The sequence below is a fragment of the Urocampus carinirostris genome, chromosome 4 (assembly GCF_059441175.1).
Source record: "Urocampus carinirostris isolate Australia breed hairy pipefish chromosome 4, RoL_Ucar_1.0, whole genome shotgun sequence".
Taxonomy (NCBI): Eukaryota; Metazoa; Chordata; class Actinopteri; order Syngnathiformes; family Syngnathidae; genus Urocampus; species Urocampus carinirostris.
The window spans coordinates 33,184,015-33,203,992 of NC_142352.1; the positions used below are offsets into that span (position 1 = coordinate 33,184,015).

The following is a 19,978-nucleotide window of genomic DNA, read 5'->3' on the forward strand; positions in this document are numbered from 1 at the left end:
CTGAAAATGTGCTTGTGACCCACTTTTGGGTCCCTATCCACCAATTGAGAAACAATTTTTCAGAAGATGATGCTGATAGACAAGTTGGGGAAGTAGAAATCTCGTTACAGTATTCAACTCAACTTAATTTTTCAGGTAGGCTCCTGTATTTAGTGTTTCCATTATTGTTCCTCTTTTTTTATAACTTCAGGCATAGATATCAATTTACCAATTTCATGGAACCTGTTAGTTTGTGACCTTATTAAAGAGCAATTTCTGCCTGCCTGTAATTCCTGTATATTTGTAACCGAGCCTAACCTTGTAGTGTCCTCAGCAAATAGAATTTATTTTAATGTCTGATATATTACATAAGTCATTTATATACAATAAAAAACAATAAAGGTCCCAACGCAGACCCTTGAGGATGCTCATAAGACTTGAACGACTATCACCAATCTGCACGTCTTGAGATCTATTTGAAAGATAGGATTTTACCCAGTGATGAACAATTTCTTGTATACCATATTGCTGTAGCTTTTGAAGTAGTATATTGTGTTTATTTGCTGTTTTTGGATTCGTGAATCTATGAAAATGCCAACGGAATATAGTTTGTGCTCTATTGTATGTGTTATATCTTCTACAAGATCACTTAATGCCAATTTATAAATAGACACTGTGTAATATCTGGCCACTTGATGTTCCTGTATTGTGTAGTGCTGGGGTCTCCAAACGTTTTCAAGCTGAGAGCCACCTTTTGTTATTAATTAGCACAAAGGGCACATCATTTGATAATGATTACTAAAATAGCTGCTTATTATGTTGTCAGTATGTTGTTACTATGTTGTTACCAGGTTGATTTTTTATGGTAGGGTTGAATAAACTCAAAAATACATATTGATTAGAAAAAGATGAAAACCTTAAACGAGACACAAGCGGCTGAAGGGAGCTGATTGGTCTACACGAGGATTGAGGCTGACGAGCATCAACAGGAGAAGAATTTTAAAAACTCAGGGCACAAAGTGAAATACCAACAACATAAAAGAAGACTATATTCCAAAATTTCCAACAAAAATCATAATGAGATCACTGATGAAATATATGTTGAAAATAGACCCTTCGTGAGAAAGAAAAACACCAGACAAATACTGAGGAAAAAAATGATCAAGGTTAAGTACTGTCACAATGGAATTCGAAATTGAGCTCAGGAGCTTTAGCGTGTGGTCTTGTCATGTGAGCGAATGATTCACTTCCTGCTCTCGTGCACCCAAGTGCCCTTGAGCAAGTCGCTGAGGGGCAGCTCGGTGCGGCTGGTGGCCTCTTGTGAATGAGTGAATGTTTCAAGCACACTTGACGTAAAAAAAGGGCTTTACAATACTATACCTGTGCAACCTTGTTTATCGTTCTAATGCTGAAACATTGTTTGGCATAAAGTCTTCTTGAAACCTTAGGATAAAACAAAATGTACAAGTCTGGCATGTGGAAAGTGATTATAGTGAGGGATCATTCTTCACCCATCCTAACCTGGTAAATATCAGAACAATAAACATGATTGACCCAAGAGACGTCCCATCCATCCATCCATCCATTGTCTTCCGCTTATCCGAGGTCGGGTCGCGGGGGCAGCAGCGTTAAAAGGGAAGCCCAGACGTCCCTATCCCCAGCCACTTCCTCCAGCTCATCCGACGGGACCCCGAGGCGTTCCCAAGCCAGCCGAGAGACATAGTCTCTCCAACGTGTCCTGGGCCGCCCCCGGGGCCTCCTGCCGGGGGCGGCAGGAGACGTCCCTTCAATGTTTAATTCTGGGACTGTTTCTCAGTGTGATTAACTTGTTGGGACATTTGGCTAAAGTGATTTAAGAAATGTTACCCCATTTTCGTGTTCAGGGCGGCATTAGCTCAGACGGTAGAATGCTCGTCTTGGGATCAAGAAATCGCAGGTTTGATTCCCGGCTTCTCCGAGCTATATGTCGAAATGTCCTTGGGCAAGACACTGAATCCCTTGTGTCCCCAATAAGAAGGTCGGCGCCTTGCATGGCTGCATGGCCGCTACTGGTGTGTGAGTGTGTATGTGTGAATGGGTAAGTGTGAAGCACATTGTAAAGTGCTTTGGGAGGTCTTCATTGACTTGAGAAGCGCTATATAAATGCAGACAATTTACCATTTACCATTTCACTGACTTGCAAACTAAAATCCTTTCTCCATTTTGGCAGGGTCTTCCAATTCATGGACACATTTCTTGAATATGAAACAATATTTTAAACAATTTAAAATTTGGTAGCCTTGTAAACAATGCCTTTTCTATGTCTGGTCATTTTTTGTCCTTCTGAATCTACACGGTTAAATGGTTGCAGTCCTCCCAGCTGCCTTCAAAGCATTTTGAGTCTTACAATGGACTATTCCTTTGCTACTCTTCTCAAGCCATCAAAATAATTAACATTAATATACCATCATTTAAAAATCAGATATTTGATATTTCATATTAAAACAGCAACATTTATTTTGAATGCAAGTCAATGTACATGATGTTCCCAAAGTCTTGGGCACGTTTTGACATTGAATATCTCGAAAACTATAAATTAATAAAAACACAGAAAGAAAGATTGTAATGTCAATTTTACACTGAATGTTCAAATATGTTAAATGTGAATATTATTGGTCACACGACACACATCTGTTAGCTGATAGTCAAATTCTTGCCAAATGCATCCCAGCATTGTATTGTCAATGGTTTTAACAGCTTCTTTCATTTCAGCTCATCCACCTCACCCCATTGGAGCTTCAGGGTTAGACCGTTTCTGAACACAACACTGTCACACAGGTGGATTGGACGGTCTGGGCAGAATGATCACAAGCTCAATGTCCTGGTCACCCAGATCTCCAGATCTCACACCATGCAATATATTTTAGTTGGGATTTGGGTAAGGATTGGTCTATGTCCCCCCTTTTCCGAGAGAGGTGAATGAGCTGAAGGCACGAATAACAGCAACCATTGACAATGCAATGCTGGGACCTCTTTGGCAAGAATTTGACAATCAGCTTGATGTGCGTCGTGGGACCAACAATGCCTACATTAAACATCTTTGAACATTCAATGTAAAAACTGAGATTGTAAGTTTTCTAAATTTACCAGATGTGTTATTAAATTCTTAAAGCAACCGTGTGTCATATTTAACGCCTCCTAGTGTTGAAAAGTTTCATTGAGTAAAAGTAAAACATTGATTTGAATACTAGGCAAAAATACATGATATATCATAAAAAGGGTAGAGAAATGTGTATATTTTTTTACATAGTGGAATCCCTACCACCATATTTGTCTAACATCTTGCTGCTACGCTGTGCTCCTGGCACTGTTTTTTGTTCACATTACACAAAACAGTTCTATTTACAAACTGGGGCTTCAGTAGCTTTCGAGATATTCAATGCAAAAATGTGCCCAAGACTTTTGGAACAGCCTGTAAAATATAAATCTGGTGCCAACCGTGTATAAGCTTAAAAAAAAAAAAAGAAATATAGATTTTCTCAATGTTTTCTGCTCAACAATACAAATACTTCAGAAAAAAAGCCCCCAAAAAGAAATATTAAAAACAGATATTTAAAATAATGACATTATTTTTAAGCAGAGCAAGATTATTAATTGTTCTGTGTTAGACAATATGTCACACTGATTATGAATGAGTTAACTTTAAATTATTACGTCTGAAAGATATGAGTCCATGCATAATTTTGTATGATACCAACAGAAGCTTAAAATCACATCTTAAGATAACAGGGAGCCAATGCTGGTTAGCTGAAATGAGAGTAATGTGATCAAACTTTCTTGTCTGAGTTAAAAGCCTCAAAGTTTCTTCATTTTCCTCGTGTTGAAATTTTTGAATTTTTCCTTGCCTTCATGTAGGTTTTAGATCAGGGGATTGTGTAGTAATAGTATGTAGTTTGTAATAATCTGAGGTTTATGCAGCCCTTTGAGACTCCTTGTGATTAAGAGCTTTACAAATAAACATGACTAAAATGAAAAACTTTGACAGGCTGACAAAATTAGCATCAGTGTTATTGTAATTACAAACTTCTATAGAAAAAGGGCTATAGAATGCAGTAACAGATACAAATTGCATACATTTGCTGTCTATTTTACGGCATCTTGTAGCACTCATTGCTGACAGTGCCTGGCATAATGAGTTGCTAAACTGAAGGCTTGCAACTAAAATTTGTGACTTGGGAGTTAGATGAATGGAGCAGCACGGCGGGGCAGTGGTTAGCGCTTGTGCGGCACTCCGGTTTCTGCCCACATTCCAAAAACATGCATGTCAAGTTAAAAATTGGTCCAAATTGTCCTTAGGCGTGAATGAGCGAGTGAGTTGTCTGTCTCTGTGTGCCCTGCGACTGGCTGGCAACCGGTTCAGGGTGTCCCCTGCCCACTGCCCGAAGATAGCTTAGATGGGCTCCAGCACCCCCCGCGACCCTACTGAGGATAAGCGTTGGAGATAATGGATGGATGGATGGAGTTAGATAAGTCACATTTATGTTCTATTTTTCAACTCCTGTTCATGGGGTTGATGAGATGAAAAAGGACAGGAAAGTGTCAGTGTGTGAAGTCAGGCTCAAGTCACCCATGATTTATGGATGTCCTCAAGGAAAAGCTGCATTTCTGTACATTTCCATGTCCTAGTTAACCATTTGAGTATATTAATGTGACATTATTCATTGAATGAATCACACAAAGTAGGAATTTTTGAACTCTTCAAAAAAATGTCTAAAAAATGACATATGGAAAAATCAGTTAAAGAAGTAGTTGCATTTTGTTTAAAGAAATTGTTATTCTGTACTAGTTTACAGGCTGGGGGCGTCGTTGCTGTCATGCACTATCCGGACAAATTTTCAACATGTTACCTAGTGTTTACTATGTTTGTGTACTGTAATGCTAAATGTAATTCACCCTGGTCATCATGAAAGGGGGATTAACACTTGTGAGGTCCCTTCTTGGAGTTTCTCTTTTTCCTCACGCTGAGGTTTTGAGTTGTTCCTTGCCCGCATGTTGGTTTAAGATCAGGTAATTGTGTGATTGTAATTCTGTGCTGTCCTTTGAGACATTTTTGTGATTAAGGGCTATATAAATAAATTTGACTTGACTTGACATGTACAGAGCAGGGGAAATGTTTTATAATCATACAACGCTTCCCTAAATTTCTATATTTATTTTCACCATTAATATTTACACTCTTCCATGTAGTAATGCATGCTCATGTTGACGCAGAATTAAACATCAGGATTATGAGAAATACTTTGTTATCGTTTTGGTGATGGTGGACCCATGTGGGGGAGGCAGCAACCCGAAACGGGTGCTCAAATCCAGGATGGTATTTATTCACAAAACTAGGAAAGCAACTAACAAAATGCCTAAACAAGAAACCAAAAACAACAAAAACCAAACCTGGAACTGGAAAAAATAAAGGAGTACAGTAATAAAGAAACCAGAAACAATACACTAAAAGAGTTGGCGCCATGGTGATGGAAATGAAATGACACTGACAATGACACAAGAAAGGATAGAGTCCAAACAGACATATATAAAGGGATTTGCTGAATAGACACAGGTGTGCGGAGATGGGACACACTTGTCCAGGGATGTGATTTTTGGGTCGAATCCCTGATGCGTGTGCCAAGTGATTTCGATGAGTGGTTCGTGAACGGCGAGTCGATGTGTGTGTTGGTGCGGTGACGTTGAAGCCCAGCGAAGCGGGTTTACCATGTGACTGATTCAGAAAATTTGCTAGATTTAAGTGTAGTTCGAAAAAAAGCGTTAAAGAAACTGTATGAATTCCCTTTAACTAGTAAGCAAACTTAGGCATTAGTTTGATACCTCAATCGTTCAACCAAGAACCACAAATGTCACGGCAAATGCAACAGTTCTGGTGCAAAAATATCTTGGAGCGCCAAATATCCCCAGAGCTGAAAGTCCCTTTAGTACTGGTAATCACAGAAATGTACACTTTCAATTCTTAGGAACTACTTATCTCATATCCAATGCCGGAGTAACAAATAGGGAGGATAGGGAGAATTCGTAGGGCCGTTTCATGTCAAGATCGAGTTTGGGCTAGCTGAATGAGAAAAATTATTTTAATTTGTATCTGTCACTTGCGCTTTCTAACTAATCTTTTGCATTTCCTTCACTAGTCAGCTATTTGGCCACATTCAGTGCAAGAACAACATCATAGCAGATGAAGAGAGTTTTACCATCTGGGGGAATTCTCCCCTCCCAAATTTTGGGTTGATTTGGCCCACCACCACTATTCTATTGTGGAGTAGTACAAATAACATTTCACAATAAAAAGACCAAAATTTGGCAATCTTTTATCGCATTGATTTCCTATTGGTTTGTGGTTCCTTTATAAGGCAAACCCTCCTCCATGCACTGCCTACCATTCCCTACTGGTGAATCGTGACCCGCAACCAAACTTGTGCATTTAAGCTGACCCCCTGATTTCGGTATTTTATTTTATCGTTGCGAATACAGCTTAGATGCGAGTACATATCGTAGGGAGATGTCAATAGAAATAAATTTGTATACTCTGCTTTTGAAACGGTGCCACCATCATTGCATTAAGTTGTACTTTGTTTTTATCTTTCAGACACAGCTTGGTGGAGGTTTCAGAAAGACAAAGAAAAATACATTGAAGAAAACAGCAGTCATAAAATAAAAATGATATTTAAAAGCGTCAAAGCATTTGCTTGAGACAGACAGGGACCTGAAGACCAAGAGGACACTTCGATGATGGGGTTTGGTAAGAAGCTGACCAAATTTCTCTGGGACTCGACGATTGTTTCCATCTACACCTTGCAGCGGGAGGGTCACCGCTGAAAGTTAGAGCTTCTCAATTCGCCGGCTGGAAGAGCTCCGACAGAGGGTGATGTAATGAATAAGTTTGAAGTCCTTGGGATTGTGGGTGAAGGTGAGTTTCTGGATTGTGGTGCGCAGTCTTTGTTGGGAACATGTGCATGTGATGTGGTCAGTTGAAAAAAGGCAATTTTCATCTCATTTTGCATGGTTTATAATTTTTTTCATCTTTAGTGAGGACCCAAAACTGTAAAATAAATGCATAATATTGGACATAAAATTCATTTAATTGTAAAATTTCAATAAATATAAAAACAAACACTGGTTATTTGTCTGTTTGGTATATTCACAGTATTACCCTGAAAAATTAGCACCTTTATTTGTTCTTAAATATTTTCCACAACCTTCATACATACAATTGATGTTTGTATTTGTATTATTAGAAGTTTAAAGGTTTAAACTCCTTGCAGTACAATCCATCCATCCATTTTCTGTGGTGCTTATCCTCACTGGGGTAGCGGGGGTGCTGGAAACCATCCCAGCTGTCTTTAAACAGTGGACAGGAGACACCCTGAACTGGTTGGCAGACAGTCACAGAGCACACAGAGACAGACACCCGCTCATTCACACCTAGGGACAATTTGGACCAGCCAATTAACCTGAAATGCATGTTTTTGGAATGCTGGAGCAAACCGAAAAGGAAACCCATGCAGGCACGAGGAGAACATGCAAACTCCACACGGGGAGGCTGCAGCAGGTCGGATTGAACCCTGGACCTCTGTACCGTGGGGCTGCGCTCTAATCACCCAGCCGCTCCGAGTGACTGGAAAATATATGTGAATATATTGTTACAATAATAATAATAATAATGCAGTGTGCATTATCGTTGAAAAGTCTGGGGTCGTTTTGAAATGTTCTCGTTTCATTTTTTTTTTAAGGAAAAGCACAGTTTATTTTTCAATGAAGAAAACATTAAACTAATAATAGATACACCGCATACATTGTTACTGTTGTAGTGATTTCAGCTGCAAATTTGTTTTTTGAATGGAGTATCGATACAGGTCTAAAGAGACACATTTCCAGCAAATAGCACTCCAGTGTTCTAATTGTACATTGTGTGAGCTAATTGTGTTAGAAGCCGAATAGATAATTAGAAAACCCTGGTGTTATTATGTTAGCACAGTTTAAAGCAGTTTAGCTTTGTAGAGATGCTATAACACTGACCTGTGTTTGAGATAGTCGAGTATCTGGAGCATCACATTTGTGGGTGCGATTAAACTTTCTGAATAGCTAGAAAAAGATCAATTTAATGTCAATTTTGACAGTCTATTATTGTTATATAAATGAAAACTACTCCTTGAAAATTTCTGCCAAGAAACTGAAGATGTCAAAGACCAGGAATGGAGACGGGACCCACTTGCGTTTGTTTTACTCAGATTTATTTGGAAGGAGGAAAGGGCTTGCACCCACGTTTAGGTGATCGTCGGCCACAGGTAGCAGATCGCTTGGAACTCAGACGCAGAAGTGGCACTTCCGTGGCGAGCGAAGGCAGTGTCGAGAGCGGGGAAAAACCAGGTTGATGGACGGGACGGAGGAGCAGAAACGTAAACGGGTTCAGAAAAGAGGTTGGCGCCGGGAATCAAACGGGAAACAGGACAGGATTGAGTCACAAGTCATAAAGTGCTCGCCTAGCGTGGGGCTGAGGTTCACAGACGAACTGACAATCGTTGACCTGAAGACGGGGGTTTTAAAAAGAGGTCAGCAATCAATCAGCGTTCGTGGCTGTTAGCGCCAACGGAGCAGACTCAGGTGCCCCGCATCAGTAATCATGACAGAAGATTCCCTACAAGGTTGTTCACTACTCCATTAAGAGAACAACACAAACAGAGTAGAAAGAGAAGTAAAAAACGCCATAGCACAACCAAGGATAAATACTGCACTTTCAAGCCTTTCATTTTAGAGAAATAGACACCTTACATGTCATCAACTAGCAGCTTTGTTAAATAGTATCCACAAAACACCAGTGTCAACATTTACAGAGAAAAGGCCACTCCAACGTGCTGGCCTTCAAGGAAGAGTAGCAAAGAAAAAGCCGCGTCAGAGACTGGCCAACAAAAGAAAGAGATTCGTTTAGGCGAAATAATCCACACGGTGAAGATTGAAAAAATGGTTATGGACGGATGAATCGAATATTGAGGTGTTGGGATCACACAGAAGAAAATTTGTGAGATGCAGAACAACTGAAAAGATTCTGGATCAGTGCTTAACGCCATCTGTCAAGCACGGTGGAGGTAATAGTATGGTCCGGGATTGCTTTGGTGCTGGAAAAGTAGGGGATTTGTACAAGGCCAAAGTGACTATAAATAAGGAAGGCTATCACTCCATTTTGAAAAAACATGCCATGCCCTGTGGACAACGCTTGGTTGGATCAATTTTTATCCTACAACCGGACGATGACCAAAATCACATCAAATAAGCAAGAACTGTTTAGGTAAGAAGCAGGCAGCTGGTATTCTGTTTGGAATGGAGTGGCCAGCGCTGTCACCAGATCTCAACCCTCTGGGCTCTAGACCGTATGCAAGAAGTGCCCATCAAGCCATTCCAACGAATGGGAGGTGTTTCTGGAAGTTCAGGGTGAGGTGAAATTACACCAGATAACCTCTACCGATTAACGGCTTGAATGCCAAAGATCTGCGTTGCTGTAAAGCAAAGTTTGAAGCATTACATTATTTCTTCAGATAAAAATCTCTCATCCTTTCAATGTCTTGACTATGCAATCTATATATTTTGCAAATCGTTTGATGAAGAAAAGTGTGACTTTTCATGGAAATCACAAAATTGTCTGAGTGACCCCTAACTTTTGAATGGTAGTTTATGTAAATATAGTAAATATTAACCTTGACACTGTATAAAAATGGTTATATGATATGCTATGTAGCACAGATATATGCAAAATATTGCACACCATAAAACCCTTACGTTTTAATAAACTTATTCACTATGCCTCACACACACACACAAATATATATATATATATATATGTATATATATATATATATATATATATATATATATATATATATATATATATATATATATATATATATATATATATATATATATATATATATATATATATATGTCTGATACTTTACGACAAAAGATCTGTATTGCATGACAGCTATGGTGATTATAAGCAGCACAGTGTAACACAGATAGATAGATCGATAGATAGATAGATAGATAGATACTTTATTCATCCCCGTAGGGAAATTCACACACACAGCACAGTGTATGTATATATACATACATACATACATACATACATACATACATACATACATATATATATATCTGATACTTTACAACAAAACATCTGTATTGCATGACACCTATGGTGATTATAAGCAGCACAGTGTAACACAGCACAGTGTATGTATATATACATACATATATATATATATATATATATATATATATATATATATATATATATATATATATATATATATAGTTTATTTCTGCATGTTTAACCATGACATTACTCATAGGACATTCTAAAGTCATGCTTGATTGATCCTTATTTATCTGTTTCCCCAACAAGGCGCCTATGGAGTGGTGCTCAAGTGCAGACATAAGGTAAGAATTGCTGTCTTGTCATCTCCATCAGTCAGTGTTATATCAAATGTCGCAGTTTGTATTTGAGGCTTCCTTGTTGTGGTTAAACGACAACAGTTGGGGAAAATGATGTGATATTGGATGTTTTCGGATTCATGTATCATTTGATTGACTTCCAGCTGCTCTTTGAACGAGTTTTCCAAATGAGTGACATTCATGTATTTGACATAAATTGGACTCCCAGTGGTGCCTTTATGTACTTGAACAACTGTGTGTCTCCCTCTGCTTTGCGGTTTCCTCAGCTGTATGTTTGTCAAAGCGTCTGCAATGTTGTCGAGCTGTGAAGTCATGTGAATTGCTCTCACACAAATTGCTAGGCACTCTTGCAGAAATTATATTCTAATTGAAACACAAAGGAAGATAATGAGATGAGAGGCTGTTAGCCAGAAGATACCCTAGTGGACAGAGAGCCAACGGAATAATTGACGGCAAACAAATTCCTGATCGCTCTAATTGACCCATATTATAATCATTCAACTGTGCTATATCATCTGTAGCACTTCAGAATCAATATTTATTATATAATGTGAAGAAAATGTTAAGAAATTAAATAAAATCTATCACACTCATAGGAAATGATGATTGTTGCTTGCTTTTGTATGTGCAGTTTGTTCCAGACATATTTTGTTGGCTGATCTTGGCTTTCTTTTACAAACCAAAGGACAAAAATGTATTTACATGCTAGAGCTAATGTTTTGTCCTTGTAAGGTCAAATATTAAATCTGAATTGTTTGTGGCTGTTGCGTTGCTGGTTATAAGGGAACTTGTATGGTTAGATTGACTTGGTAAGAATTAAATGTCTCAAATCAAATCATGTTTATTTGTATAGCCCTTAATTACAAGGAGTCTCAAAGGGCTGCACAGACCACAGATTATTGCATACCACAGACTATTATGACACCATCCCCTGATCTAAAACCTGCACGAGGGCAAGGAAAAACTCAAAAACCTCAACATGAGGAAAATGAAGAAACCCTGAGAAGGGACTGCAATATGACTGGACAGAAAATTCAACACCCTCATGAATTCCACTTGTGAACGTATTTCTAAATCAAATTGTGACTCAATGAATTTCAGTATTGATCAGTTTATTGAGGAACTGGTTGCTAGTCAGCCGCAGGGTACCTTTCTGAATTTGTTATGCCAATTTAAAACCTTGTGAAAAGGGCCTGTTGGATCCCTAACTGAATTTGTTTTTTTTTCAGCCATTCTTGCACTATAGTGATGCAATTAGTGTTTATCAGGCAAAGCTTATTTAAGAAAAAAACTCATTTTCAAGAAGTTAGATGTCAAACATCTGGAACATAGCTACAAAAAATATTTAAGTATCATATTTTTCCTTGGAAAAATTGAAAACATTCAAATCTATTTTTCAGCTAAACTAAAAATAATTTAAATTGGAAATCACATAATTTTCGGCTTTATAAGTAATTTCCAAACAAAATTATTCACCAGTTATTTCACCACACTAAACTACCTCCTTATTACAAAGGTATGAAAATAGAAATCTTTAGCTCTAAGTCAAGTCAAGTCAAGTCAAATTTATTTATATAGCCCTTAATCACAAAAATGTCTCAAAGGACTGCACAGGATTACAGTTACAAAATTACACAATTACCTGATCTTAAACCAGCATGCGGGCAAGGAAAACTCAAAAACCTCAGTGTGAGGAGAAAAGAGAAACCTTGAGAAAGGACCTCACATGTGGTAATCCCCCTTCCAGGATTGACCAGGGTGAATTACAATTAGCATTACTGTACACATAATAGTAAACATAAGGTAAGATGTTGAAAATGTCCGGAAAGTGCATGACATCAACGACGCCCCCAGCCTGCAAACCAGTCCAGAAAGTCTGTGACGGCCACGACGCTGCCTCCCGTCTCTGCCAGCCGGTAAATGCAGGGGTTGACATGCTGCAGGTCAGACGCCGGTCCGCTGACCCATCCCAAATCATCCTTCTCCTTCGTATCAGCCAGGCAGGCGTCGGAAAAAGACAGGACAAAACAGAATATGAGGTGGGCATCAATCATATGCTTTGGAATAGAAGTGTGTCTTAAGCCTCGATTTAAAAACTTCCGTTGAGGTTGCAGATCTTATCTCCAGAGGCAGGGCGTTCCATAACACCGGGGCCCGGATGGAGAACGCTCTCGAGCCCGCAGACTTCTTGGCTCTCGGAGTCACAAGTAGACCGGCATTTTCCGGGCGCAGACTCCGTGCAGGAACATAGGGGGAAATCAAATCGGAGAGATAAGAGGGTGCAAGCCCATGCAAACATTTATATGTTAATAAGAGAACCTTAAAGTCACATCTTAAGTGGACTGGGAGCCAGTGCAAGTTGGCCAATACAGGAGTAATATGCTCAAACTTTTTGGTCTTAGTCAAAAGTCTAGCTGCCGCATTCTGAACCAGCTGCAAACTTTTAATGCTAGACATCGGGAGACCAGAAAGCAATACATTACAGTAATCAAGCCGAGAAGTAATAAACGCATGAATTAAAATCTCTGCATCTGATTGGGACAGCATCGAACGAATCTTCGCAATATTACGGAGGTGGTAGAAAGCTATTCTAGTAATATTTTTCACGTGTAACTGAAACGACAGATTAGGATCAAATATAACACCTAGATTTTTGACCGAGTCACTATGGGTGATATTACATTTGTCTAGGTTCAGGGTAGTGTTTGAAAACAACTGACGACAGTGAGCTGGACCAATAATCAACATTTCAGTTTTTTCTGGATTAAGGCGTAAAAAATTATTTGACATCCATCTTTGAATCTCAGTAAGGCAAGCCTCCAGATTTCTAAAACTTAAATGTCCAGTTTTTTCCAGTGGCACATACAGTTGAGTGTCATCTGCATAGCAATGGAAACTAATATTATACTTGCGGATAATGTCACCAAGCGGGATCATATAAATACTAAAAAGAAGGGGGCCAAGTACAGAGCCTTGAGGAACACCACAAGGGACATTAGATTGTTTAGAGGTCAGATTGCCATAGTTAACACATTGCATCCTGTCTGACAGGTAGGACCTAAACCACGAGAGTACAGTTCCTGAGATACCAATGCGTTCTAGACGAACCAATAATATGTTGTGGTCGACCGTATCAAAAGCAGCGCTGAGATCCAGCAGCAGTAACATTGATGAGGCACCAGAATCTATTGTTAAAAGGAGATCATTGGTTACTTTAGCAAGGGCTGTCTCAGTAGAATGATTTGCCCTAAATGCTGACTGGACAGTTTCAAAAAGGTTATTTTCTGACATGAAGTCATTTAGCTGCTGTGCAACGACCTTTTCAAGTACTTTCGCAAAAAATGGCAGATTTGACACTGGCCTATAATTACCTAGGCTTCCTGGGTCAAGGTTAGGTCGCTTAAGCGTGGGTTTAATGACGGCAGACTTGAAGGCTACAGGAACAATACCCGAGGATAGCGATATATTAATAATATTTAAAACTGATGGTCCTAAGATCCCAAACAGATCCTTCACCAGTGAAGCTGGAAACGGATCAAGCAGGCACGTAGTTTGTTTGGCCCTACTGACCATCTGTGTTAGATTATCAAGGGACAAATCATTGAAACTGGAGAATGTTTCTGAACAACCGCTGACACAGTCCATACCTAGCACCTCCACATCTTTGATATAGGAGGAGGAAACAGAGCGTTCTTTTGAAATTTCATTCCTGATTAGTTGAATCTTTTTATTAAAAAATTCCATAATGTCATTAGCAGAATAAGTGCGACCATTTGGGTTAAGTTGTTGTCTGGTAAGTTTCGCCACTGTGTCAAACAAAAATTTCGGATTATTCTTATGTTCAACAATAATCTTAGAGAAATACGAAGCTTTAGCTGAGGCAAGAGCTACTTTTTATTTCAGCAAACTGTCACACCAGGCCAGTCGAACAACCTCCAGCTTAGTAGTGCGCCATTTTCGTTCAATTTTTCTGCAACTTTGTTTGAGTAACCTAGTTTCTTCAGTAAACCAAGGTGTATTCTTCTTGGGTCGGAATTTATACTTTAGGGGTGCCACAGAATCAAGAACATTTACCAAAGCAGTATTGAAGTTGTTTGTAAGTGAGTAAACAGACCCAGTGTACGAAGGGAAGGCTGCAGTTACCGTAGGTAATAATTCTTTTAAGGCTAACACCGTTTTAGGGCGGATATTGCGACTGCTAAAGCCTAAATTTTCCTTATCACAGTAAACATTAAACAGCACCTCACATTTAACAAAATAGTGATCAGAGATGGCATTAGGATACGGTAACACTGTAACATTTAAGGCTACTACGCCACGGGTCAGGACAAGATCTAGAGTGTTCCCATCTTTATGAGTGGGCACATCAACTATTTGATTGAAACCAAATGTATCAATCAGTGACTTAAATGCAATTGCAAGTGAATTTGATGGGGAGTTTATGTGAACATTAAAATCACCAATAATTACAACATTGTCCGCATAAGTTACTAAGTCTGTTAACAGTTCCGAAAATTCTTCCAAAAAATTTGAGTATGGTCCAGGCGGGCGATACACAACAACTAAATAAATTGGTGAGGACATTAAGGACCTCATAACAAGTGCTTCAAACGTTTTAAAACTAGTAGGGATATTAGAAGTAAATTTCAACCTATCTTCCGATATAAGAGCAACACCTCCACCTTTTTTGCATGGTCGTGCCAAGTGCGAACTCACAAAGTTAGGGGGAGAAGCCTCATTTAACACTACAAACTCATTTGGTTTTAACCAGGTCTCACAAAGGCCAATAAGGTTAAGATTGTGTTCATTAATAAGGTCATTGACAAGTAAAGCTTTGGAGGCTAGTGATCTAATATTAAGAATGCCAAGCTTCAGCACTGTGGACTGAGCTGAAACCTTTCGCGAGTTTTGAACCTTAATGGCAACCTTAGTGGTAACCACCACAGGATTAGACTGCCGGTCCCGGGTCTTGTGCCTTGCATGACGGCAGATGCGGCCCGAATTCCATACCACAGGAATATTGTTGACAGGTGGAGTAGCAGGATAACTATTGGTAGAAAATAATGTTATTTCTTCTCCCTCCTCACCTAACAAGGGAGAAACAGAGGTAAGAAGCACAGAAGAAGATGCTATAGAAGAGTATAAATCAGGGTGTATGGTGCAGTCAGTAGAACGCTCTAAACTACAAAAACTATGTGAATTGCATGAATCTAGCATAGCGCTAGTTAGCTCTAGCATTACAGACTCCACACCCGTGGTAACAGGTTCACTAATCACCTGTGACCTGGCCTGCACTAGTGTACCCTGTCATGGAAGGCTTAAACAGTAATCTATATTTTTAAAAAGAGTGAGAGCACCTTCCCAGTTAGGGTGAAGGCCGTCTCAGCAGGTCAGGTCGGCCCCAGAAAGCAGGCCAGTTATCCACAAACCTAAATCCCTTCTGATTGCAAAAACTTGCCAGCCACCGGTTTAGCGAGACTAGTCTGCTAAACCTCTCATCATTGCCTCTCGCAGGCATGAATGTCAAAGTCAACTGGATGGAAGCGCCAAATAAAACCATTTAGCAAAGTAAACTGACCCATATAGTCTAGTGAACCTAATTGAACCAATTGAAAACCAAATAAATATATTCTATTATGATCAGATAAAGCAATACTTTGTTATGGCTTTATCAGTCATCTTGAATTTTGAAGAGGTACAAAAGGCGAATGTCTTTGATATAAAAAGCCACATAACATGAACTAAATGTAAATGGTATGCATTCATATAGTGCTATTTAAGTCAATGAAAAGCTCCCAAAGCGCTTTACAATGTGAATATATACATACACTAACTAACCGATAGCAACGTCAGCCATGCAATGCAACTACCTGCTATCGGGGGCATTTGGATTCAGTGTCTTGCCCAAGGACACGCCGACATATAACACGTATGAGCTGGGAATCGAACCTGCGACCTTTTGATCCCAAGACGAGTGCTTTACCTCCTGAGCCAATATTCAGACAAGACTAGTACTCTATATTTAATATTTTAGTAAAAGTAGGCTAAAATAACTGCCCGGAAAAACAATAGATATGTTCAATCATTCTCTAAACTATAATAGAATGAAGTGTAAGGAGAAATATCGTACAGTAAAAACAATAACACACAATTCCTGGTGTATGATACAATGATGAATCAAAATCCTATAAGGGGCCGTAGAAAACCTTCCCAGGGTGGATATGCGGCCCGCAGTCCTTTACTTTGACATATGTGACCTACCTTATATAGAAAAATATTTCCTTTACTCTGCTAATGCCTGGAATAATGCGAAGACTCCAGAACGCTGTACTTTTGGGGTATGATTTGCTTTACATTTCATTTCGTTTGACAAAAATAAGGTGGAGTTGATAATATCCTGCAGCATACCGAACAAGGTCTGGCGGCATTCCACTTGAGAAACAGTGAATTTATTTGTATTATTTATACTTGTAAATATTAATTCAGTACGGGTTTTCACTTTGAGGGTAAACAAATTGCTTGTCTTTAGAGAAATTTGTATCACAGATGAGCTTTAAATGAATAATGTCACTGTTCTTTGTTTTAAAATCCCAACGTTCCAGAACCTTGCTTTATACATTATGAAAGGGACTTGAAATATTTACAAAGTGTTCTAGAACACGAGCACTTACTCTAGTCTTGGCCCCATTTGAGAATGGATGAAATACAATTTAATTTGGCAGTTAAATGTGTTTACATATATTTACTGGTGTCCTGATCTGTGGACTCGCCCGTTATGATGTTAAGTAGTCACATATAGGTAAAAGAACGCCGAAAAACATCAGATGAACAACAGTTACTCATTGAACCGAAAACTAATCAAACTTATCAAATTCTTGATTGTTTGGACACAAGATCGTTTTAAAACCTTGGATGATTATTTTTATTGTTTTTAAAGAGATAACCCAATTTGTAGTCAGGGTTTAAAACTTCAGTGTCAATTTCAGTTTTATGAGTGGGTTATCAAAGCAGCAATGTTAAGGTTTCAAAATAGGTTGAGAGAGCATCCAAAAACTGTTTGAATGTAGGCCTAGGATTGTGGATGTTTAATACGACTTTTTTGAGTCACTAACACTCAACTCTCGAGTGACACCAGATACCAAAATACTAAAATTTTCTCCACTATTACACTTTTTTTCGGTGGACCCAGATGGAGGAGAGCATGTACTTAGGCAGGGGTGGTCAACATAAAGATGATATTTAATTACAAAACCAGGAACAAAGTAACAAACAAACTAGTGGTCACAAAACAAATTCGTGTCCAAAGAAAACCAAACCTGACATGATCGAGACCAAACTGGAAATGGAGATGCAAAAATAAAGTTACGACTAAACAAGTGGCACTAAACTACTAGCAGAATGTCCTAAGAAAAAACACAGAAACAATTACCATGATAGCAATGACAGTGCACATGAAATTACCCGAGGATGTGTGCTGTCCAAAATGTCATTATAAAGGGTCAAGATAATTAGGGACAGGTGTTTGGTAAATGGACACACCTGTGCCCAGTTCCAAACCCGGTTGGCGCCCTGTGGGGTAAGGTGGCGTACCAGATCCCAACAACTGTGTGTGTGTATATATATATATATATATATATATATATATATATATATATATATGTGTGTGTGTGTGTGTGTACTGTATACAATATATGTGCGAGTAGTTGAGTGCCACTTGTTTTCCCAGTGGATAACAGATACCATAACTACGAAAATTGTATATAAAAATAAAGGAGTGCAGTGAAGAAATTCAATTTTAGATGTAATTTTTGTTTTGAGAATTGAGAACAACAACAAAATAGAACGTGCATAACGTGCCCCTTTTTGTGGAACAAAAATAATACAAAAACAGAGCATGGCACACACATCTGCCAGTTTGTTTAAAACAGCCACCTTCCTGGCTTGTGATGCTGCCCTTTCAAAAAGGGCTGAGCTTGCACCCGTACAGCACTTCCAACACATAGGGATAGCGAAGAAAGTGGAAACAAGTGGATGAGAGATGTGCCAAAGTTTTGCATTGCAGCTAAATTCTCCAGGCAGAGTTCAAGCCTTGGAGCCACCACTTCACCTCACAATATATAACTTTACTGCATTTAAGTGGCAAAACCATACGATAGATAGATAGATAGATAGATAGATAGATAGATAGATAGATAGATAGATAGATAGATAGATAGATAGATAGATAGATAGATAGATAGATAGATAGATAGATAGATAGATAGATAGATAGATAGATAGATAGATAGATAGATAGATAGATAGATAGATAGATAGATAGATAGATAGATAGATAGATAGATAGATAGATAGATAGATAGATAGATAGATAGATACTTTATTCATCCCCGTAGGGAAATTCACACTTTCAGCAGTATCCCTGTGTTGAAAAATAAAACAATAATAAAGTAAAAGGAATATAATATATAAATACCCAATGTAACATGTTGATATAGAGTATTTAGATAGTGCTACATGAAATACACACTGTAATAAAAATACGGTAATATGCAATGTGGGGGTGTGGTTTAATGTGGGCTTTTACTCCCCCGGGTGGAGTTAAAGAGCCTCATGGCATGAGGAAGAAATGATCTCCTCAGTCTGTCCGTGGAACAAGACTGTGACAGCAGTCTGTCGCTGAAGCTGCTGTTCCGTTTGGAGATGATGGTGTGTAGTAGATGTGTTGAATTGTCCATAATTGACCGCAGCTTTTTCAGTGCCCGTCTCTCAGCTACTGTTGTCGGGCTGTCCAACTGTGTGCCCACAACAGAGCTCGCTTTCCTGACCAGTTAATTAATACGAGATGCATCCTTCTTCTTGGCGCTGCCTCCCCAACACACTGCCACATAGAAGAGGGCGCTTGCCACAACAGTCTCATAGGACATTTGTCGGAGCTTTTTGCAGATGTTAAAGGACGCCAGCCTTCTGAGGAAGTAAAGTCGGCTTTGACCTTTCCTGCATTGAGCTTCTGTGTTGGCAGTCCAGTCCAGTTTATTGTACAGCTGCACACCAACCTATTTGTAGGTCTGGAAAAATTCTACTCATTCTCCTTTGATAGTTACAGGAACTGGGTGAGTTCTAGTTCTCCTGAAGTCCACCACCATTTCCCTGGTCTTGGTGGTGTTCAGGTGCAGGTGGTTAGTATCGCTCCATTGGACAAAGTCCTGAATCAATTTCCTGTACTCCTCCCCCTGCCCACTTCTGATACATCCCACGTTAGCAGTGTCATCAGCAAACTTTTGCACGTGGCAGGACTCAGGACACAATATTCCGTGTTTTTACAAGCTGATACCAGTGAGAGTGCAGCAGTTAACCGTCACATCCCACCTGTAAACTCGTACCAACTGATCTTCCTTCTCGCCCTCATAGTTACACCCCTAGTTGAAATGTAATATTTATTCTACACATTTTGTCATCATTCTCAGATGACATTAAAGGCTAAAATACTAACAATGATACTTTATTTTGATAAGGA

The 19,978-nt window shown here is 39.0% G+C and overlaps 1 protein-coding gene across 1 annotated transcript in view; it reads left to right on the plus strand.

The window, feature by feature from the left end:
• cdkl5 (cyclin dependent kinase like 5) overlaps positions 1 to 19,978 on the plus strand; it is a 74,227-nt gene that overhangs the window by 1,712 nt on the left and 52,537 nt on the right. Inside the window, exons 2-3 of the mRNA XM_088334247.1 lie at positions 6,605 to 6,925; positions 10,415 to 10,449. Coding sequence (XP_088190373.1) covers positions 6,889 to 6,925; positions 10,415 to 10,449 — 72 coding nt within the window. The 5' untranslated portion in view covers positions 6,605 to 6,888. The remainder of the gene's footprint in view (positions 1 to 6,604; positions 6,926 to 10,414; positions 10,450 to 19,978) is intronic.